The following is a 24747-nucleotide window of genomic DNA, read 5'->3' as shown; positions in this document are numbered from 1 at the left end:
CGGGCGTTGGTTCCCGCAGAGATGTTCCGTGTTTCTCAGCGTTATTCATACCTTGTAAACGACGCGCTATATCTACAAGCTCGTGTAACCATGGCGACGATCTACATTCGTCTGTGCCATGCCGCCGGGCCAAGAGCGCCGCGCGACCGCGTTTTTTGTTTCAGAGCCGGGTACGCTGATTGGCAACAGCATTTAACGGGGCCCACCAATAGCGCAGCCATACTGTTGAGAACTTCGTGCGTCACATGAGTGTGTCACCAGCGCTCTGTCACACGTCAGAGCGGTGCAGTGTGGCGGCAAGGAAGCGGAAGAAAGAAAGAAGGCACCTTTGTTGCGTGTTTGTGCGGCCCCTGCTTTACGCAGAGGTGTCATATTTGGTATACATTGTCGTGAATGGGTACTCTAGCGATTGCGCGATTAAAAGGGCGACCTTCAGACAGCTATTTAGGGCGCCTTTAAAATTATTTATTCTTTGCGCCGTGCAGTTTACCTGTACTAGTTCTATTTCTGGCGAGGTCACTTCCAGGTTTGCAATCCCGTTTTATTATATTCGCCTTCATCTTAAGGTTGCTCTCTATCTATTCAGTACCTTTTGCTTCGTGATCTGTTTGGATCTGAGAGCAACTTGGTGTTTCATTTATGCGGTTTGTACTCTCCAGCCAACGCATAAAGGTCTCTTAAGCTCTAACAATCTTGGAATCTCAATTGGACTCTTTCTCGTGATACCAAGGGTTAGAGAACTTTCTAGAGCTTTCAAACTGAGACACGCGTCCGCAGCTTTCCCACCTGCACTCACTTGCTCGCGGTCTCGCCCGTGGCTATCGATTTTAGCAGCTCAGCGGCTGGTTGGGTTTTTTTGTTTACATGCACATGTAGTGCAAGAACATCAGCTCCAGCCCCTTGTCTATCATAGATACCTGTGCGACAAGCCAATTTCTCCAATTTGCATAAGGGCAGCACGATTCCCTAAGGTCTGCTATTTATATTACTCATCTCCAGGTGGCCCGTCAGCACACGAGTGCTCTAACTCAGTGCAAAGTTCTCACGTGCACCGTCTCGTCCTGGACCAAGCATATTTACTCAGTATGCGGCGGCGGCCAACCTTATTCTTCTATTTTTCGCACGCTTTCTTCGCAGGCTCCGACCAGCGGGATTGTCCCTCTAATGCATCTGGTTCAAAAATCTGCCTTTGGTATCTATTAAAGAAAAACTTTCTTCCTCAACCAAGCAACGGTTCCTCCACAGCGTGTGGGACAAGAAACTACAAATGCGGCTGAAGAGAGGGAGGGTGGTTTTCCCTCATAGAGCACAGTGTAGCTGGTGCGGTGAACGCGCACTACTACCCAGCATTCCTTCCGCGGCGCAGGGCGCGACGGTGGGAAGTATAGGGAGGCGAAGCTAAAGTTTGCCGGGCGAAGGCAGGGCTGCACTCTCCCCTGCGCGGGAGTAGGCGGGGGCTGCCGCCGCTTTGGCACGTGCTTTCTTAGCTGCGCACGTGCTGCATTTTTTGCGTTACGAAGAGGGCTGGTTAAAATTTTCTTTTGACTTTTGAAACCATACGCGTCAGCACGTATCCAGCAAGTTCGGTTTAAACGTAGAGTAGTTACTAAGTTCATTTTTCTCGAAGTTTGTCTTGTCGTCTGCTACAGACCCGCCGCTCGACCGGCAGATTGTCCCGACGATTTTAAGGGGGGAAACGCGTTGTTCGGCGGTCGCCGGCTTCTTTCTTTTTGTCTGCAAGGCGACAGCTGTTCAGCTTGTCACAGAGTGCTTTTCTCTTGTTTGTTACTCCCTTCGCGTGCTCGCGCTTCCGACATTCGGATTTTCTGGACTGGAGCAACACTCAGGCTTGCAAGGAATGTAAGATAAACGTGGTTGATTATGGTAATAGGTTATTTCTTACTCTTGAAACAATCAGCTGGATCTTCTAAAAACGCATAAGAAATGCACACGCTAATTAAGGGGTGCGCTGACCGCGCTGCATTTCCATTTTACTTGTTCTTGAAGGAATTTTTGTTCGAAATGTTTGTCACTCACTTGGAGTACAAGTATGGGTTAGAGTGACAGTTCGCGGAAACAACAGAACAGATTGTGGCGTATAACTTTTAATTACTGTAATATACAAAATTTGGTATATTTTTTTTATTACCAGTATTTGTAAATGTGGAAAAAAAAACGAACAACGCAGCAATCCCGCCCAGAACACAAGTCACAATCAAAAGACGGACCAGAGCTACTACAGCCAGGTAAATCACTAGAAATTGTTTTTTTTTTCACCCATGCAAAATGTCAACCAATTGTGTTATATATGGACGATATCGAACGGCACCAGCTAAACAACTCCGAATTTCATTTCTTATAGCGGAAGAGAGTCATTGGCAGCATGCATTAAAAAAAAGCATAGAGGAAATGACCCCCCACCCCCTATCTATTTCCTGGCAGCTAGAGCAATACAGAAGTAGTGTTCTCTTCTGCAAAATCCCTTTTTTCCCATTTAGCTTTCCCCATCTGATTAGCACCAAAAGAAGCGGAGGCAGCCTGCGGACCCAAGCTGTTCTGGACGCGCCACAGCTGTTGTCCACTCCTTCGTCGATGCCGTGCATGACTGCAGGTCCACATGTTTTCGTTTATGCACGCGGCAAAACTGCACAGGTGCAAATGCATCGCCCTCGTACAAGCTGCACCTTCTGCCTTTCTTTTTTGTGCAGACGGCGAGAACAACAACAGACGGGCAAAAATCTATCTGAATCCGTCCCAGCTTATACCACTCTTGCTTACTGCACACAAGGCAATCATGTTTTGTCACAGCAGTGTCTACATGGTCATAAAACACGGTAACATAACAGAAAACATGCGTGGAACGTTGGCGGAGTCCGCAGTCCTGTCAAGATGTTTTGTTGTTCCCGCCGCAGTATCACCCTCACTCCCAGCGGGTCAATCTGCGGGACTGACGTTGCTAACGAAATTTCTTCAAAAATAATAAAATTAGAAATGCGGTGTTGTCAGCGCACCCCTTTAACAGCATGTGCCTTTTTAATGCGTCTTTCTTAGGATGCAGCTGATCATTTCAAGGATTGGAAACAATGAATTAATGGGAGTTCTTCTAAGCCTCAATGGTTCTGTCGTCCATAAAATCCGAATGTTCAAAGCGGGAGCACGTGAAGAAAGTAGCAAACAACAGAAAATTGCGCTCTGACAAGTTGCACAGCTGTCGCCTGGACGACAAAAAGACGGCCGGTTACGACCACACAAGAGCACGCTTTATCCCGTGAAACCACCGGGGCGCTCGCCGTTCGAGCGGCGTGTAGAAGACGACGCATCTCTAGCAGACGACAAGACAAGCACCGGCAAAAATAGACCCAGCAGCTTCTCTACGTGTAAACCGAACTAGATGGACACGTGCTAACTAGTATGCTCTAATAAGTCGAAAGAAAGTTTTACCCGGACCTTGCCGTAGCGCGATAAATGCAGCACGCGCGCAGCGAAAAACGCACGTGCCGAAGCGGCGGCAGCCACCTCGTACTCCCGAGGAGGGGAGAGTGCAGTGCTACCCGGCGATAATTCTGGAGCCTATTCCCTTGCCTTTGTCATGTGTTTTAGCAAAATTTCTTTGGGGCCTGTTTTGGCGCCGCTTCGCGTCTATTGCACGCTCCCTTCCCTCGGTTCACTTGTTCGACAGCAGCTCCTGGGTAACCCGGACCCGACGAATTTAAGTGGTCGTACGCCAAAGATAGGCTAAGAATTAGTTCGCACGGCGGGAAAACAAAATGCAGAGACCACGTACAGACCTGCGGCGGCTAGAGAAACGCTACCTTTTGCGCACCGCTTGCTAGGAATGAGACTCTGTTTTCTAAACTGGGGAATAACAATTCCGTTGTGTTTTAAGAGATACTGCAAAAGCGAAAGGTCCGACTGGTTCGGATAAATAGCAATTATAACAGTTCCCTCCGCTTTCTCGCCATTCTACACTTGTTTAATTAAATATTTTAAATTGGTATAAATTAGAATCACTTTTCTCAAGTGCTAAACTGTTTGGGTGTCTGCGCTTGTATTAGGCGGTGGTGTAGTCCCGAGCTGGCACATCAGGACGGCCTGGTTCCGGTGTTTAACAATTCAAAAGACGCCTGCCCGCACCCCCCCCCCCTCCTTTTCCCTGTGCCGACCCACGCTTGGCTACAGCAATGGCATGCTGTATCCAGTCCCTGGCTGGTTCTTCTGCTTTCAGGGTGCCGCGACCGCGAATTCCAAGTAATGGGTGGCCGAATTTCTGGCTTCGCTGTTTCTTAACCACGTGGGTGAATTGAAGGGACGTCGAATGGGCAATTGTTGTGAGTGTCGGTTAAAGTTGTGCTTTTCAACCACCTTCACAGCATGGATTGGAGGCAATTTTTTCTACGACACGCATATTAAAATCGAAGCCGCTTTTGTTCTGCGCGTTGTAAAAAAAACTGCCCTTTCACTGTGCCAATGTCATGTCTAAACAGTGCGATAGAAGAATTCACTTATGCCTCACGTGTTCTGAGGCGACAGTAGAGATATGATGCCGGCTTCGCTGACGCAAGTAAGACCCATCAGGAAGAGTGGTGAACCGCGTCTACAGATATCTATTGTTGACGTTCAAGCACTCTAGCAAATCACAGCTGCTTTTTCATATTCATATTCGCGTTCAAGCCTCAGACGCTCAGCCTCTCCCGATAGTGCTCTTCATTGTCTTGTTGCAGTTCTCTCTTTGTCGACCCACTCCCTGAAGTGATCTCTCGCTAGAACCAGCTTTCGAATGATGGCTATTGATTTTTTGAGTTTTTTGTCTATTGCGGTGCAAGTATTCATCTCTTCGCCAGTAATATTCCCACGTGTATTCTCGAGCGGGTATTCAGAAATATTTGTCGCCGGCGCCATTTTTGTGAATGAGGTTGTTTGACTGATGAGGCAGGTTATAGTTTAACTGGCATCAATTGTGCAAGGCTGGTCACCTCCGACAAGGACCGCAATATATAGATGATACGAAAATCGAACTAACACAAATGAAAAATATTAGGTAATCTAATGGGTTGAGTACCTTAAAATTCTTGTTCAGGAATGTTCATGCTGACGTAGAGGTCTAAGGCTTCGTAATATAGGAGCGGTGCGCTGGTGCGGGACGCCGGTCCGTTGCGTCGCTGTCGGGAGACAGGATATCATCGTTCTTTGAGGAACGCCAGCAGCTTGATGACGCTGCTGTGGGAAGTGACTTGAAGAAACAATAAGTAGCTCGGCACGAAGTTCTCCTGGGCATTCGCACCAAGCGAAGAAGAGCCTCCAAGAGGATGGTTCGGCACCATAGCCAAGTCCCCTGGACGTTGTCGAACAGCCGATGGCTCTGCGAAACCAGCTCTTCCACCTGCCTCAAAATATCGCCATGGCTTTCCTCCCTACTTCCTTGTGATTTCTACCTTTCCCACGTGATTTTCTTTCTGGATAGAGAACGCACATTTCCTCCTAGTCGCTTCTATGCGCCGACCGGCATCCCCGTGCCAAGCGCGTTGCAACACCAGGGTTATTTGAAGCACATGCGCATCTGCAATGCACTTTCTATTCTAATTTTATAAAATGTGTGGGGCACGTGTATGAGAAATGATTACGTTGCTTAGCTACCTTTAGTGGCTGGCTAAATGGCCACCGCTCATAACAACAGCATGGGTGCCTTTCTATAACATACAGGAGAGAAAACGACACTCCGGCAGCAGGTACTTTCATCTCCGCGCTCGTACCATCGCATATTTCGCCGCTGAACACCTTGACAAGGCAGTGACACGCCAATAGGTCGTCGCTCCCGCAGTATCATCGAAAATTCGGGAGGGTGTACTTTTAATTTTTTGTGTTAATACTCTTTCCGAAATTTTGATTTGTCTTAACCGCTTTCCCTCTTTTGCTTAATCCGCGGCCGTTGTTCAGTGGTTACTGCATTCGCCTCCTGATCCGAATGTCGCGGGTTCGGTACAGTCCTGGTGGTCCGCTTTCCAGATGGAATGCAACAAGCAAAAACCTTTGTGTTTCGAAATTTTCATGAAAAAAAAAGATCTCCAAGTGGTAAAAATTACCAAAGACCTGGACGACGCGCGCCGCATAGTCCGGTTAAAGCTTGAGTGTGTTGAACCCCACAAATCAATAAAATATTATGGAAGGGTTTAATTTTTGTATATACACTGCTCATTAGCTGTATTGGTTTAACGGAGATGGGCATTTTTGTTCGCAGCTATTCTGTTCTTATTTATTATTTATAAAGCTGACACCTAACGCGCCATTTCTCCTATTGACATTGTTATGTGCAGGAACAAACTGTTGTTTAGATAGGCAACTTTTCATTACATAGTAAGTTGTTGGCCAATATGGAGCTACGCGTCGGAATTTTAATTACCGAAAATGTGATAACTGAATTAAATTAAACGTTTATGCTCTGAAGTACCACATATTTTTAAAGTAAGGTTGCTGTTATTGGACAAAATCCCTTGGATTTTTACATTGCCAAAAAAATGTTTTATTTATTTTATGCTTACTTAGAAAATGCTCCCTAGAAATGGGAAAGAAGCAACGATATGATAATTTGAAGCTAAATAATGCCACGCGAGTTATTTTGGTAGCTCTGTAAATATACAGTCATTATGCTCTGAATTTTATTGTGGTAGCGATCTCTCGTTACCAAAATACCAATTTGCAGGGTCCGAACTCTTTCTTTTGACAAAAATCGGGTCTTATAATTTGTTCGCAGTAACACCTACGATAAACCAATCCTTCAGAAGACATCTCTTCGAAACTCCGGTTATCGTTTCATAGGAGTTACAATGCGCGAATCAATAAATATAACACAAAGTAATAATTGCTTTTAAACTAAAACAGCTGTTTTGAAAGATTACGCCATACATTTTACTTTGCGTTTTTAAGGAAAAACCGGTGTTTGTTATTGAATTGGAGCGAGCCGAAGCATGAGCGAAAACAGTATTACAACACAGCTGTATACCTCTACCACCCAACGATTTTATCTCCGTGAGCACGCACGCCAATGTGCCAAGGGCCAAGGCTCCGAGCGCAGGCCCAGTCTACAGCTATATATCTCAGAATTCGTTTAAGAAAACACACAAAGAAACATTGAAGCCGCATTACGGATGATAATGGGACTAAGAACAATAGGACCCCCCATGTGTTCCTCCTGAAGAATATGTTTTCAGATTATCTTTGAAGGCAAAGCAGGGCTAAGGTCACTAATAGGCTGTTCTTGCATATGACGCTAAGTTCATGTATCAGGCTGTGTACGACCGAGCATTTACAACCAGAGAAGCTGAGGGTAGTGTCAGTAGATGAAGTATTAAAGTACCGCCACTGAGGCAGGAAATTCAGCAATGGCGGGTATTTTGACGTTTATTCATGCTGCGAATTTGCCGCATAAGCGGAATCGCCGTTAGTTCGACCGGGTCGCTTGTTAACAACATTGTCGTAGATGTAACACATAGGAATCTGTGGCCACATTCCTGCTGCCTAAAAGTGGCAGGGTTTGTATTTGGGCAAGTTGGTACATAACAATAACAAAACACCGCGAAGCCTTCTGCTTCCCTTTGTCCCGTGCTTCGCGCTGTTTTGTTAAAGCCTAAATGTTTTTGCCCGCGTTCAGTTTTATTCCCATTCGAAACGACGTCCGGCGGGCGTAGCCCGCCAAGCATGCTGGACAAGTTAAGTTTGCCGACAAGTTTGCCGACGAAAATGCACAAAAAATGGCGGCGCCCTTAAACCGTAGCAGTGTAAAAAATGCCCCGTAAGGCGAACTGACCAATGATCATTGCGTCAGCACGTAACAATAGAAGAAAAGACTACGATACTCTGTACACGTTTCTAGTGACACTAGCTGAGCGCAAGTGACAAGACCGCCGAGACGATGAGAAACATATCATACCATCCTCCATCAGCACTTGTAAAGGCTTACAACAGCTTTTCTGGACATGCACTTTCACAGGGCGCCATGGCGACCAATTTATTCCTCTTCTTCCAGGCAAATTTGAGGCTAATGACAGTAATGCTAATCATTTATGATAGGTGCTGACAACGAAGAATAACCATATTTTAAAAGTGGTTTTCAAATCTACCATTTACAGTACTTCTTGTATATGAGATGTTGATATTCAATTTTTTTGGTTGTGTGCCCTGAAATCCTGAGGACTGCTGAGGGTTGGTTTATTCCGGTCTTATCAACACAGGGAATTTTTGTTATTTTTAGGGCCACTTTTGAATAAACGGTTTATTTTTAACTGGGTTAAAACAGTGTCGGTTCAGTTTTTGCGTGTTCCGATACCCCGTCCCTAGTAACATGACTTTGAGTGCAGCCGTTTTGCTTCGGCCATTATTGTAGTCTCTCTAAAAAAGGCAAAAAATGTATCCATGTGTTGCTTTTCTGCTCACCCTGCGGTGGTAGGCAGGTGCCTTTTCGGCAGCGTCCTGTCAGCCCGTGGAGGAAAGGAGTATTCCAATTCTTGAAAGACAACAAAAAAACCTCGTTATATACCTGACCAAGGAGCACCGTTGGTGAACGGGAAAGCGTTATGCCGTGATTTGAACTGCATATAAATAAACCAAATGATTTACCTTGTACACAATTTGAGCCCTATACAAGCAATCTACTATGTGTTGAAGCAACCTAATTTATTTGGTAAACAATTATTAGCAGTATTAAAACTCTCCCGTATGTGGGGTTTAAAAGTGCAAGTGTAGTCAAGTTTTGTTTTGGCATTCTGCCGAACTTCAAATCAGGGATCATGTAGTACAAGGCTTGCCAGCGATTGATAACCCTCATGCAGAGGGCCATTTACAGAGAAAGCCAATGTTGACCTCAGGCTGAGCACTGTCTACGAATTTTACTTTTGTTTGAAAAGTCCACAAATATACCTCTTAAGCAAACAAAATATGGTAAGTACAGCAAGCTCCTCTCATGAATGATTGCTAAAAACGTGCAGTAATTTATGTAATGCTAACGATGGCAAGCGTACGGTGTAGCGGTACTCATATGTAGCCCTAAACAAGATTTTTTGCGCGCCTACCTTTTTCTTCGTAAAGTTTTGTCACGTAAATAAATATTTACAATACTAGCTTTGTCAATGTTCTGCAAATAGGCTGCAAATTGAAAGAAATTCTCAAAAACGCGTAGTTGAAGCACAAAGCACAAAAGTCGATTTCGAGGCTGCAAAAAAGCAATTTCTTCTTTATTACGTTGTCCAAAAAAATATGTTGAGCAATCGAGAAGGTTACAGAAACTGTGCGTGGAGACCGCAATAACGGTGCCTAGCTGGTTGCGGCTATATGCCCTGTCAATCGCTGCCAAGAAAGGGACAGCAACGCCTTGTTTTCTAATGGTAGCGTGGATAACGATGGTCACGGGAGATGTACCCCTGCGGTTATCGAGGCGGGCATGATTATTCCGCTCAGAGAAAAAAGCTTAGGCATGCTATTGCTGTCAGATGAGTTATTGAATCTACCCCACATTTTTTCCTGAGAAGTTATTGTCCTACAAGTATCGTTTTTTTTATTATTAGAACAGTATATGTAATGGCACGTCGAATACACTTTGCAGTACTTAACGTTCTGTCCGCGGCTGTGAAGGCAGCATCCAAATTTGAATCGTAGAAAAAACTTCAGGGAATAGATATTTTCCCACGTTAAATATTTTTCTCACACAACACAAGCTATTGATGCGAGTTCAGTGTTATGGTCTTTTGTTGGTAATAAAAGCGAAATTTGTTTATTTCTTGGATATGTCCTGATGTGTTCATGCGGAAAACAGCACTAGAAAATAAGTGTAGATACGTACCCAGCAGGGCGTTCCATCGCCGTAAAGGCCTGAAAGCCACACTGGGCCTACGCAGCAGTAGTATACACAAAAAGGAACAGCAAACGGCTGTGAAATAAAAATGGCAGTTTTACTACGGGCGAAACAATACATCCTGACCAAGCAGTTTTTTACTCCCTGGGTATCTCCAGCCAATGTATTGTCTGAATACAAGGTAGTTACAGTTTTTATGAACTTAAGAGTAACTTTTTCCAGAAGTGTGCAGATGGTGATTTTCAGGGTTCATTTCTAATTCGATATTCACAGTACTTGAATATATATTGTTTTTTCAAAAATATTTTAAAAGGGAGTGATTCTAGGATATGTTTTAGGACCTCGTAATTTCAGACAGTTTTGTGCATCCAAATGCGTAGCCACGTTTACTGGCAGGATGCAAGCGTCTGCAAAAAATTCGTCGCAATTTTTACGTTCGCGTAATTTTATTTTCCGAATGTTCAAAATAAAAGTTGATGTACAAGATTCTGATAGTAGATTTTGGGATCAATACGGTTTGAATGAAAACGCCATTATTTACAAATTTCTAGACCGGGATAAACGGCGGAACTGCTAACGTGCAATATAACTTCTGAAATCATTTTAAATAGCTTTCTGGTCCATCTTTTCGCTAAGTTATTTCAAAGAACAATTTAGCTCATTCACGCTGTTCATACCTAAATGCACGGTGCACCCAGTTTTACCCCACGGTATTCTCTCTGGTTTCACAAGTATTGTATACAGAATAATTATTTCTCACACGCTTGAAATAAAAGTATATTCATATAAAAATGTTGGACACTTACCGCAAACCTGTGGCAATATAACCTTGCTTTCTATAAATGGTTAGTGAACTGACCAAAGAAGGCTGCTAGAATGCCTAACATCGTGTAAATTTCGTGCAATATTGAAAGGTTTTTGGTTTCACATTTTGAACTAAGAAGGTGCTTTTACAATATGCAGGTCTGCTCAACCTCTAAGATATTGAAGTCTAATAAAACTTTAAAAAAGAATGGAAGCTATGTAGCAGCTTTTACACGAGGGTAAACGCCTCCTCAACAGTGAGATTATTTTATACAGTTTTAATATCTTGTGCTTAGGATTGTTGTCTACCTTCTTGTTTTCACAGTTTCTCAAGAAAAGGTTTCTTGCAGCGTTTATGCGGCAATCGTAAGAAGTTTGCAACTCAACATAAAAAACGCATCAAACACCTGTTCCACTAAGTAAGAAAAATGGTAGGCGACGTGCAGGAAACTAGAAATATACGCTGGAGAATACTGGACGGTTATCATTTTAAAACAAGTTCTGCTGCGGATCTTATCGTCGATTTGTAATATTACATATGTGGGACAGCTTTGCAGTTTAGCTTTATACGCGGTGAGTGCTATTGAATATGATTATTAAAAATTTTCTCCACATTTTGTCGTTTTCTCTGAAACGTGCGCGCGCACTTACACCTCTATATACGTTTGCGCAATGGAATTCTTCTGGGCAGTAGTATGTATACCAAGAGAAACACCCTGCAAAGAAAAGAATAATTGTGTAATATTAGTTAAAGCCACGCCAACAGTAACTGGTTAAAATTAGTATGCGTGTTTTACAAAGAAATAAAAAGAAAGGCTCCTGGATCTGAAATCCGCACGATTTGGCGCATATTTCTTGAAAGCATAACTGATAACATATGTGATATGCTAAGCAAGGACAGAAAAAATGTGCCTTGAAATTATCCAGACTTCATTGCCTACAACACGCAGTGTCTGCGAGCCATGTTGCCGGCGTTTCTTGGCAAAAATATTTAGCACATAAAAAAAAACCACCTTGCTCACGACAATAAATTCCCTACCAAAACGTTTTGTGCACTCCATGGTTCTTATGTCGAGAAACAATATTGGGAGAGTTTTACACAATAGTTTGCTCTGATTATATGTTTATGAAGAGTTGCAGAAACGCTTTTCCGGGTGCCGGTGTTTATTAGCCTCAGTAGCTCCTGGAATTTTGCCTATACAAATTTACGCGTAAATTTTACTTGGGTGTACACTCATTATTTCGGTATCCTTAGAAACTATTTTGCTTAATCTATAAAGCACGGTCACCTATAGGGAGACGGAAGTGTAGTGCCAAGACAATACCCTTGTGCCATTTTAGTGTTTAGTAACACTTTTATAACATCTTGTGTTGCAATTGTTTCACAATCACCACTAGAATAAAATTTGCCTGGTTAGCTTGTATTTAAAGAATGTTCTTAAGGAATCATTTATTGTAAAGTACATACACATCTGCATATTCTCAGAGAAGCCCTATATTAACAAAACAGTTGGATTTTTAATACAGAAAAAGCACCTGATGAATATACCTTTTTTTATATAACTTTCTTTCTGACCTTGGTAGCGAATATTCATTCTGGTAACATTGCATGAGCTACCGCAAAATGGTAATATAAATCCTCAAGGTTCATAAATGACATGAAAAAATTGCCTATACCATCCGGTATAGTAAAATGCCTCCAGGAGCTCACCTGTGACAAATGTGGCGATGAAAATAGCATACTTGTTTAGCGTCATGTTCGGGCGATTCTGTTGCGATGAGTAATTTGTATGGAACAAACAGCTGCTTGCTTGGGTCTACTTATTTCGCGTGAAGTCTGCTGATGCCTCATGGATACACCTAGCAGTGACTAATAAAACTCGAGTCTGCATTTAGTTTGGAAGACCAAAGACAAACTGTTTGTGATAAAAACAACTAATTCATGACAAGATGCGCCACGCTATGAGAGAGATCTTGAAAGGCTTATATTGCTTCTTTGGTATAATCAATCATTCTCTTGTGGCCTTAAAGATAAAAGAGCATTTGTGAAAGTTCTAGAGAAACTAAAAGATTATTTCACGTGGCGCCTTTTCTAAAGTAGAAGTAGTGAACACAATACAACAACGCAACAACGGAGGGCACCTCGAAGATGATGTAAAATTAGGAGGACACGGCATAACAAACGGGCACTTCCCGTGCTTTTATGTGACTGACTGCATTTGTCGCGTTCTTTATATAATTTTTTTAGGGCTTCGCGACAGCCTACTGCAGAGTACCCACTAGGTCGTTACCGTACGTTCCTTACATGAAAAGTTTGCGGAAAAACTTTAAACAATGACAAAAAGTTTTCGTACAATGTACGATTTCTCCGCTCCTAATATATCGAAAATGATGTTTGACGCGCCTATGATAGACTTGGATAATAAAGTGTGTTCTAAAAAAGTTCTCCGGTACAATATTCACTATTATATTCATCATCATCATTAAATAGCTAATTCAGTTAGCTACAGAACGAAGGCCTCTCCCATTCGCCTTCATCCTCTACTGTACTGTGAAACACGAGTCCATTATTTGTTTCCCAATTTTCTTCTTCAGTCCCTAAATCGAGGTAATGGCCTCCCCCTGCTTCTAGACCTGCATCTCCTTAGCCATTACGTTAACCTTGTGGTCAAGCCGTTGACCCTTAGTACCAATACATGCCCAACCTAAGTCAATTTTTTGCCACTACAAGTGTCACCTTCTGCACGCGTTTTTTTGCGTGGTGAAGGATGTTCGTTTCTTTTTTCTAAGGAATATTTCTTGGCTCCATGTCTCGTTGGACCTTTTGGAGATTGTTTTCAAGTTGGCTAGTTAGTCTCAAAGTTTCCGCTGCGTATCTCATCACCGGTAGAACGCAATGCATTTTTTGATTCCGATAGACGTAACACGGTTTTCGTTTTTTTCCTGTCGAATGGACTCTGTCCCCATCGTATTTTGCTGCATATTTCCTTCTTGTGAATGAGATCAAAACAAAATACATGTCCAGTGTAGATCCAATTTTCTACTTGTTCCAGAGTTTTGTAACCTGTGTTGAACAAATCCACCGGAGTTATTTATCATTTATTAAGAGTATATCCTAATTTTTTTAGCTTCTAGACAAAGCTTTCTGGCTTCTAGACAATGTTTTCTGATTGTAAAACTTTAGTCATTTTTTGAAGATGATCTGCAGTCAGAACAAACTTGATTTTGTATTCTGCAAACTTGTAATGTTACAATTATTTTACGGTTGTACGTACACCTCCGTTTTTTTCGTCCAGAATACTTCCAGAATACTTTAGGTATGATAATGAAAGATGGATGTTCCTGTTGCACTCAATTTTTCATCGAGAAAGTAAGTTCGCTTTGTTTGTGAAAGATTATCATATCCGTATTTGTTTTCTATATGTCGTATAGCAGCCTTGTGCAGGTCTCTCCTATTCGCTGATAATATTTGCTCCCACCAATGTTGCAGTCTCGACTGAATCAGCCTGTTTGTATGTCTATGAATTCTATGTAAAGGCGCTTGCAGTGTTGGGATGTCTGTAATTGATTGATGACATGCACGTCATCTATCGTAGAATAAAATTTTTTCAACCAGCCTGTTGCTTCGGCTGTTGAACATTTAGGCTTTCGGACATGGGCTTCACTGTTACCTTGCTAAACAGCTTGTACACAACCGACGGTATGCTGATCGGCAATAAATGATTGATGACATGGTCCTTTTTATTTTTCTTGCCCTGCAGCGCCTTCTTTACTTGTTTTAGTTGTGTGCGGGATATCGCTATCCAATTTTGAATGATGAGACTTTTTTCCGCCCCAAACTCGCTGGTGCGCCGCCACGTGCAGAATTGTTCGGGTCCTTTGTCATGAATTCTATAATGCGTGAAATGTTACGCTGTATAACAAAGTGTGCCTGCATTCTATCTTTGACGAGAGATAGGTGCTTTTAAGCATATCCCTCACCGGAGCGTTTCCTCGATAAGTGCCACGCTGTGCACACGAATGTCGAACGTTTTTTCGTGTTACTAAATTTGGAAATCCCTGCGCATTCAGTTTGATATAGCGTACTTGGCAGTTGTATTCTCTTACAACAATAATAAGGTAGTCTTCTTCTAGGTTAGTTTGCCTCTTTGTTTCCTGCACGCTCATGCGGCAGCTCCTGCCGAATTGGTGATGTGCATTGCGAGGTTTTCCATAGACGCCTGAGCTGTGTCGTCTTCATCGCCGGTTGATACCATAAATTTCTTTTTGAGCATAGTTCATGCTCTAACGTTCTGGCTATAACGGTTTCCATTGGAGGGTTTCCAATGCTTTTCTTGTTTCTGTATTTTGCTTTTGATGTTGTGCACTGTTTGACGCTTATCAATCCTATGATCTCTACTTATTGCCTAGCACCGCCAGGAAAATTGCGAAATTAGAGAGCTAAAAAGCTCGCGGGAAGTGGTAGAGCGTGCTCTCTCAAACGAAATCAGTAAACTGAAGAACAATCAAACGGAACTGATAAGCGCTGAGCATCCCCATTGATTCATTGAGGGGCCGAAGGCAAAACTGGACGCCGAAATCACAAAAACGAAGTAATAGCAGAAGAACGGAAAGTTGAGATAGTTGTATCTGATTCTTGTTTAAAGCGCGCACAGACGCTAGACAAGAAGATGACAATACGACCGTTTTCTATCAACTGTTTATTCAATTAAAACGCGCACACATTTACAACACACGCAGATAACATGAAGACAACTTTCGTTTTTATATGTAACCTTTACTTCATTTTTCTTAAAAGTTATCCATGGCTGGGCGACACACGTGTCACCTGATATCGTATTTTGTAAGCTTCACCGATGAGTGGGCACACCTCATCTGTGTGCGAATATTGTGCTATCGCACTCCTACAAGCTGGTTGGCACGGCAGGCTTTACAATATAGTGCGAGATTTGAGTTCGGTGTTCCTTTTGTGGAATTCTCAAGCTCGCGCAGTCTCACAATTAGGCCGCGGCCGGTTTGGCCGATATAGTGCTTTCCGCAATCCAACGGAAAGCTGTGCACAACACCTTTTTTGCACTTTACATTGGGGGCCCTGTGCTTGACGACACATTTGTCAGAATCCCCGCACTCTACATCTATTCCCCTAATAACGCTTCCGTAGATCCGTTCCGAACCGTAAACCCAGCGTCGACGCCATAGCCCGCAGCAACCCTTTTCAGGCGATGCGAAATGTTGTGTATGTAGGGCAGCACCGCCATGTTCCTTCTACCATCCTGCTCCTGCCTTCAGGGCGGCCCTTCCTTCGATCGCTTCAATTGCCCTACCCGTCGCTCTGAAATCGAAGCAAGCAATATCGTAGGAAATCCCGCTTTTGCAGCCTCTGGACTTTCACTTTAAAACTTGCGTGCATCATATGAACACACGACTCTTTAAATGAAGCCTTTAGGGACGACATGGCTAGGCGTTGTTTCACTAACTACAAATGGTTAGAATCGAAGCTCAGCAACGTCTTTTCTCATCTCGCCGCATACGACCAGCAAAAGTGGTCTCGTTCAAACTTGAGCCTTATATCTAGAAACTGAATCGCGCTTACTTCGGTTTTTCCATTGTGAAGTTCAAGCCTTTTCCACTCCTCTTAAACAACTCGAGAAAATGATTGGTGAGCGTTTATTTCCTACGATCCACAATCACCAGATATTCGTCGACCAAACGGGAGGTCTCATCTGCCATGTCAAGTTGGCTCCTCCTGTGCTCCTCTTGTGAGCAGTATCTGCTCACGGCACTTTAATCTACTATATCAGGTTCTTTTTGCTTTTATGCATTCTGCCACTCAGTCATCAGCCCGTTTGTGGCGTGCTAATACACAACTACTTTTAGGTGATGTGGGGTGCATTGAGGTCTGCTTTAGCAAATCACTATGCTGATGCAGATGAGAGTTAAAACACAGGGTGTCGGAACGAAAAGCAAACCGGAACCGAAAAACATTTTCGGCGGGAACAGAACGAAAATGAAACGCTGTAAATATTTCTTTCATGACCAAAACTGAAAACTTTTTTTTGGAGCGGTTTCATTGGCAAATACAGGTATTCCAGAATTCACTTTATTATTCCTGGATTATGGCCCTGATGTTGGTTCTTTGCTACCTTCTTTTACACAATCTGTTTTACGAATAACCACAGCAGTTCTAAAGGGTTCTATTCGACCGAGCATTTTAAACTTGCAACAATATCACAAAAGTCACTAACGCAGTCCGCAGCCAGATTTTGATATGCGTGAAATTTATCCATGAGAAGATTTGTGTTCGGTTCCAGACCAAGGCGACCTACTCAAGAATGGAGCGTAAGCACGCTTCACACGGATTTTCTACCACCTTGTTGTGTTTGCATTTATCAGTAGTATACTTCACCCCATGTGGGCACACCAGAACAAATAACACTCGAGTATTTATTATCTACCACAGGATCACAGTAAAACCTCGGTGTCTGGTTGTAGATTGTCGCCACATGGTTTCTAAGGCACAGGATAGAAACTTCAAGAGGCATTTGCAGCTGCGTCACCAAATCGTTGTATTCTTGTGTAGTTAGGGTATTTAACTAAAGTATTTATCACTAATTAATACCCATGAGTTATTCTGTTTAGCCTCATTACATAATTTTCAATGATGTTAGCGCAATTTCATCAATTTTAATTTTTCTTGAACACACGAACCGTTATGAATCGTAACAAGTAATTCTTTTCTCGTTCCAGAGCTGAACCGAAAAATAAGTTTTAGTCGTGAAACGAAAGGAAAACCTAAATCAAAAACATTTTGTTTTGACACCCTGCCTAAACTTGCCATATTTCCGGGACCACAGAGACAATAGTAATGCCACCATAAGTCTTTAGCAGGCTTTTTTCTATTTACAGTTAACGTAGGAGTTCTTGGAATGTGCTCATTTCGTGCTTCTTGCCAACCAGTACATGCGGGCATGCGTGCAAACATGTATACTTGTGCGTGGATGTGCGTGGTTAGCGGAATACATTTGTTCCCTGAGTTTCTTGTAACAGAAAAAAAACAAAGCAATATCTTTTTCTGAACTTTACCAAGTGCAGGAATAATTTCTGTAGAGCTGTGAAAAGACGTTACACTCACTCACTCACTCACTCACACACACACACACACACACACACACACACACACACACACACACACACACACACACACACACACACACACACACACACACACACACACACACACACACACACACACACACACACACACACACACACACACACACACACACACACACACACACACACACACACACACACACACACACACACACACACACACACACACACACACACACACACACACACACACACACACACACACACACACACACACACACACACACACACACACACACACACACACACACACACACACACACACACACACACACACACACACACACACACACACACACACACACACACACACACACACACACACACACACACACACACACACACACACACACACACACACACACACACACACACACACACACACACACACACACACACACACACACACACACACACACACACACACACACACACACACACACACACACACACACACACACACACACACACACACACACACACACACACACACACACACACACACACACACACACACACACACACACACACACAACCCACACACACACACACACATGCACGCACAGTGAAACCTATATTCTTCTTAATATAAACATTATTTTTCTACCTGCTAATAATCTGGATATCTGAATCCAGTGAGTGTTTCCGCGGGGAAGATATGCTTATTCTTGGCCACTACGCATTAGGACAAAACAAGCCGGTTAGCTATCCGCGCCATCCCCACAGTCACCGCCCAAACTGCCGGTAAGCCGTGTACCGGCCCCTCCTCTCGAGAGCGTACATGCGTTTGGGGTCAACTTTGCCCTAATTAGTACCTTAATGAGTGGAGAAAAGGCGCTTGCGCATTGCATGCAGTGCACAAGAGGGTGGAACTGCTAGATAAATAGCAATCACCACCTCCACAGCTTAGGGTTTCTTGCATGCAGTTTACTAAATTGTTATTCAGAATGTGCACCGCAGTAGGGTTACTGCCCAAGAGTGCAATATTAGAGGGTATTAACAGTTCCAATTTTATATCAGAGACGATTCAACATTACAGAGGAGTTTTTTAATTCGAGCAGATACGACGTAAGAGCATATGGCATAATGGGCTTCTCTTTTTTTCAACTAAAGAAGGTGAACACACTTGGTGCCACAAATACAGCCACAGAAAAACGGCTCTGTCATTACCTCCTAAATGCGAAAGCACGAATGGAGGATAAATAAAGAGACTGCATGCTTATATAGTAGTATAGCTACTGCTGTTCAAATTTTGCTAATTGAAAACCTAAACTGATCAGGCCAAGTTACTTGTGCATGTTGTCTCTCATGGGAGTTCAGAATAGGCCACCTGCATGACTGCGGTGTTGAAGAACACAGTTCGAAAGCCTTCGTGCTCCATATTGCAGCCTGCGGGTGAAAGCGCCCTCACCACATGGCCCAGTTCACGGCCGCACAAGCACTCTCGCTCCTCGAAGTTGAAGAGAACGGCGCAGTGGCCGCATTCGCACCTGAAAAAAAAGGAAAACAGCATATTGCTCACGTCTTTACGTTTACCGTGCCGGCCACTCTGGTATGGTGAAGTAGAGAACCATAAACATGCTCGCAGCTCGATCAATAGAATGCATCACCTCCACCCCTCTCAGTATTTTCCTGTGTAGCCTAACGAGGGTAGGTGTGACGACACGTTTCTTGGTTGCGTGTCGCTCGGTTTCAACAATAAACACTGGGCTCGGGTAGTCGGTGCCGTTGCGCGCGCTCGAAAGCCTGCGTAAACAAACTCCGCCCCTACGTTACGCCCATCATTTAAATGACATGCTGCGTACCACATTAACGATAGAAGTAGACTTACCAATGTGTGATCTGGCGGCGTGATTGAATCGCCGTTGGAGCGTCGTTGGCGAAATTCAGCTGGCAGCTGCTTTCCGCCACAGAGCTTTACGGCCTTTTAGTTGGAGGACCATCATCGTATGGCCTCAGGTCTACACTCCACCAGCGCAGAAAAGTCCGGCGCTCAAGTTCACTGAAATCGCTAAATTCGAGCCGGAATGCTGTGGTAATGTCTTCGTTGCCTGGCTTCATAGAGAAAGAGGCACCACACGTGTAGGACGACGCCATGTGTACGAGCGTATGGAGAAGACGCCGAAGCCACGAGTGAATCCAAAGCCGAGCAGTCAAGCCGAGTCATTTCTTCCTGACATCACACGAAAACGCCAGAAAAAAATGGGTGGGGATGCAGAAAATAGGACAGCATTTTCGAATTATTTTTCTACAAAATCAATACGCGCAAACGCACGCAGAGTGGTCTAAATATGGTTTACGACTACAGACTTCAATTTGCGCTAGTAACTCCGCATTGTATAAATATCACTTCAGTGTCTTTTTAATGTTCAAACGAAACCAGACTCTAGAAAATATCCGTTTAAGGGCAACCTGCATTCAAGCCGATCACTTCCTGGTCTCAGGTTATGCTGTTTTTGTTATGCCACACTTTTTATTTCTTTGAAAAGTACGCAATTTATATATTCGTGGTACCACAGCGCTGCCTCAGTGACTGGGGCATTGTGCCACTGAGGTAGACGGCATTAATTTCCATGCGCTGGTTAGGTTCCCTGGTACCGGCGATGAACATAATCGTGAGTGTGTGGCAATATAAACTGACTCTAAAATTACAGGATATTTTATACAGTTGCATAATCTTCCACTGTTGTGCGGCTCAGAACTCAGCTGTAGATTTTTTGGTAGAACCCTGAAAGCCTAGTATATAAAAACAGAACATCTCAAAGGTATTTCTGGAAAAAAATATTCAGCATTCCTCTTTCCAGCACTTGGTGAGAAATGAACAATTAGAGCGGGTCGTAATGTCAGTCACAAATGGATGTTAATACGCTTTGTAGGGTTCTATTTATTTACATAATAAAACATTCCAAAAAATCCTACCCTAAATCTTAGCCTGAGAGGTCACACAGCGAGAAGGCTGATTTTAAAATAGTTGTATTGAAATAAAAAACACATTAGCGATGGCGTTTTTTCAAAAACTTATATATTGCGGTGGCTTTTAGATCATAAAAGTTTTTTGGGGGAAGCTTGCACGCAATAGCGGATTTTTAAAGTATGTGATCTTTTGACGAGTGCTTTCCTAATTTGTTATCTTAGATTCCTAAAACTGGACAGAGGTGTCAGCTGCAATCGATGCTAACATTGTAAAAAAACCACTGAAGAGATTGAGAAATAAAGTTAGCGGCCTGATGAAGTAACTATATTTCTAAGGCCCAAGGCAATTTCTTGGGTAATTTTTGTTAAAAAAAATAGCAGTGGGTTATCTCGGCTGTGCCAGGATATACATAGCGTGATCTAAGTTTCAGCAATCCAATCCGATCCAATTCAATCCATTCCAATCCAGTCCAGCCCAGTCTAGTCCAACCCAGTCCAATTCAGTCCAGTCCAGTCGGGTCCAGTCCAGTCACTGCTCTTCGCGCATTTACAGTAGAGCTCTCCAGGAGCCACGCGAAACGGGTATGAAGCAGCTCCGGCTCAGCGACAGACTGGGCTACTGGGCAACGGAGGCACACAGCTGGAAACGCGCCGGCGCCAGTGCGTCTGCCGCGGCTATGACGACAGTCCCCTGGAATGCGCACATCGGCGCTCTGCAGACCAAACTCTCGATGCCCCTGTGTTCCGATTTGATCGGAGTTCCAATCCAATTCAATGCAATTCAATTCAATTCAAAATCAATCCAAGCCAATCTAATCCACCCCAGTCCAATCCAATTGAATTCAAATCCAAAAATATCCAATCAAATTTGGTCCGGTACAATCAAATCCAATTCAATACAATACAATGCTCATCGCGCTTGCTCAGCACGGCCCTTCAGGGTCCACGAAAAACCGCTAAACCTCAGCCAGTGTAGCTTATGCTACAAAGGATGCCTCTGAAATTTTCTGTCCATATAGAATGAATGCACAATCCTCTTTGGCGGCTCCCACAGCGAATTAAATGTTTCGTAACCAGGTTACAGCGACCATCGTGACATCCTGCTTACTTATAAAGCGTCAGTAAATATTCAGAACAATAGGTGCGTATATTTCGGCCGTACAAACTCATTGAACAACATATAATATCGTACCGCAATCGAGTGGTAAAACTGTTATTTTGAAGCGAGGGGTGTTTGAATAACGTTGCATTTATACTCACGTGAAAGCCGTCGGAAGTGCGGAGCAATGAATCGACGAAGAGACTTTGGCGCCATTAACTGCTACCACACTCCATGCTCTTTCCTTATTTCCCTTTCTTTCTTACTCCGCTCCTGATGAGTCGCAAAGAATTGAGATCAATGCCATTCAATTTTCCTGCCGTTTGAAGTGCTCGTACGCCTTCTCCTGTGACTGTTCGCATCCTGTTTATTCACCTTTTGTTTTCTATTCTGCCATGGATACCACGAGAGGGACCTCTGTACTTTCTGATTGTTTTCATCTCGCAAGTCCTACGAGAAATCTGCGGACTCAATCATGAGTCCGCTCTCTTTGACTCATTTGGACTCAAACTCACACGTGAGCTTGGGTTTGAGTGCGCGCGAGGCCGGTGTAGCACGGGAGTTGGCGCCTGAGTGAATTTGAGCCCGACTGAGTTTGAGTACTCCTGAGACCGAGTAAATTCTGAGTACATTTTGAGTTTTAAGTACATTTTATTTTTTTGAGTACATTTTTAGTTTTGAGTACACTTTTAGTACTGAGTACATTTTGAGTTTGAGTACATTTTGAGTTTGAGTACATTTTGAGGTTTGATTACATTTTCAGCTTTGAGTACATTTTGAGTTTGAGTACATTTGGAGTTCTCAGTATATTCAGAGTTCAGAGTACATATAAGTAGCCTATGAGGTAGATATGGTTGGCGGTTATGTTTCATGTGGCGCTTTGGGCTCGCCATTCAGGTTAGCTGCGAGGACGGCAGAATTCGCGATGCGCATGATCATTTGGTGGGGACGTGGAGCGGGGAGGTGTCTGATTTAGCTGCTAAGCGTTTCAATATTAATCCACTGCTGAGGTCATAAAAAGGGTTTTCTCACCTTTTACTCTTGATGGATCCTTTAAGAAGGTGGGAGAGGGTGATAGGAAAGAAAATGGCGGCGCTTTTTTGCTGGTTGTTCGCCTGCTTTTGTTAACGGTTTGATTTGCTAGGGTCAAAAAGGAAGAGGTTCGCACCGGGAGGAAGAGGCGGTGGATGTCCCCTCCGCTGTTTCAAATGAGTTGTCAACGAAATTGACTTGGCGACGCCCGTTTAGATAGAACAATGACCGTATTATGAGATATAGTTTGTCGCTAAGGCATGTAAGGTATTTAGTTAAAGGTCCCAATAACGGAATCACGCGAGGTAAATTTAAAAATTCTTACTTTGTATAGTCATTATAAAGTCATAAAAAGTCACAGATTGGGTTATAATTCAAAATGATGCCACGAGGGCGTGTGGGGGATCATATTCAAGGTAGGGATCAGGAAAATCACGTTGGACGAAAACGCGTTATGGTTATATTATCACCTATTCATGGGTGGTCAACCATTGGGTTAAAATTCAAATTCATAGCGCTAGGGCGTGTGGCGTATGAAATTAAAGTTCTGGGTTAGGGGAATCACGTTGGACAAATGCAGAAATGCTTCCTAATTCTTATCATTAAACATAGTCATAACAGGTCATAAATTGGGTTAAAATTCAAAATTATTCCACTAGGGTGTGCGGGGCCTGAAATGCAAGGTTACAATTAGGGAAATCACACGGGACAAAAAGGCGGTATGGCTACAGTCAAACCCGGCTACAACATACCCGGATAGAGCGTATTATGCTATATATATCGAACAAAAATATTTCGGTTACGGAAATACATGGGAAACATATTTCCTATAACGAAGTTCACATCCGATATATCGAACTCTGCGCGCCTACAATGGCCGCCGAAATGCATGGTCACGGAGTGGCGATTGAGATGTGGATTGGCCGCGACCACGGAGCAAGAGTTGCGACTTAGACATTGTGCCTCGCACGGAGTGACATGACGCCCGACACTTTTTGTAACTTTTTCCGACGCGCGGGACTAACGACGGAACCTGCGCAGTCCGCGAGTCCGGACCAAGACAGCAGCATCGGTGAACTGTGAGAACAGCTCCCCCACATTCCCGATGATGTCGCGAGTGAAAGCCGTCCGACGCTTATAGTAAAGCGCTTTCGGCATTCAATGTGCTCTGCCAATGCTTCTTAGATATTGGAGGACGTGGACTCGAACTGGTGCAAATATTGTTTCGTGTAGAGAATGTTATGCTATTTGAAGCCGCCAAAACGAAAGTGAAATCTGCGCTTTTTTTTGCAAAGTAGGCACTTGAGGCGGAAAGTAGCTTTAATACTTGCAATAAATGGATTATTTTGGGTATGGTAACGGCTACTTTACTGTGTTCGTTTTTGCATGCGGCGATTGTTGAGTTGAGGAGGAGTAGGGGGGCTCCCGCGGATTGCGAACTTGTAACGAGAAGTTCGTTATAGGCAAGTTCGGCTATATCAACTATTGGATATATCGAACTAATCGGGGTGCATATTGCAATTCGCTAAAAACGGGTTTGACTGTATATTATGAGATAGTCATGGTTAGTCACTGTTTGGGTTAACATTCAATTTGATGCCACTAGGATGTGTTGGGTCTCAAATACTGTCAAACACGGCTATAACGAACCCGGATAGAGCGAATTATGCTGTATATCGAACAAAAATAATTCAGTTACGGAAATACATGGGGAACATATCCCTTACAACGAAGTTCACATCCGATATATCGAACTCTGGGCGCCTAGAATGGCCGCCGAAATGCATGATCTCGGAGAGGCGATTGAGATGTGGATTGGCCGTGACCACGGAGCAAGAGCCGTGACTGAGACATTGCGCCTCGCACGGAGCAACGTGACGCCCAA

At 43.5% G+C, this 24747-nt stretch overlaps 1 protein-coding gene across 2 annotated transcripts in view; it reads right to left on the bottom strand.

Moving 5' to 3' along the window:
• The window catches only part of LOC144142092 (uncharacterized), a 68243-nt gene extending 55643 nt beyond the window's left edge, over nt 1–12600 (bottom strand). For both annotated transcript variants that reach the window (XM_077673512.1, XM_077673513.1), the window contains exons 1-4: nt 12357–12600; nt 11297–11361; nt 9830–9916; nt 8428–8497 (exon numbers count right to left, since the gene is read on the bottom strand). In XM_077673512.1, the coding sequence (XP_077529638.1) occupies nt 8428–8497; nt 9830–9916; nt 11297–11361; nt 12357–12402 (268 nt within the window). In that variant the 5' untranslated portion in view covers nt 12403–12600. The remainder of the gene's footprint in view (nt 1–8427; nt 8498–9829; nt 9917–11296; nt 11362–12356) is intronic.
• Nucleotides 12601–24747: the final 12147 nt, after the last annotated feature.

Source organism: Haemaphysalis longicornis, unplaced genomic scaffold (genome assembly GCF_048455015.1).
Source record: "Haemaphysalis longicornis isolate Haplotype H1 unplaced genomic scaffold, Haemaphysalis longicornis Haplotype H1 scaffold_6, whole genome shotgun sequence".
NCBI classification, from domain to species: Eukaryota; Metazoa; Arthropoda; class Arachnida; order Ixodida; family Ixodidae; genus Haemaphysalis; species Haemaphysalis longicornis.
The sequence above is the reverse complement of the archived record's forward strand: the minus strand, read 5'-3'. Positions and strand labels throughout refer to the sequence as shown.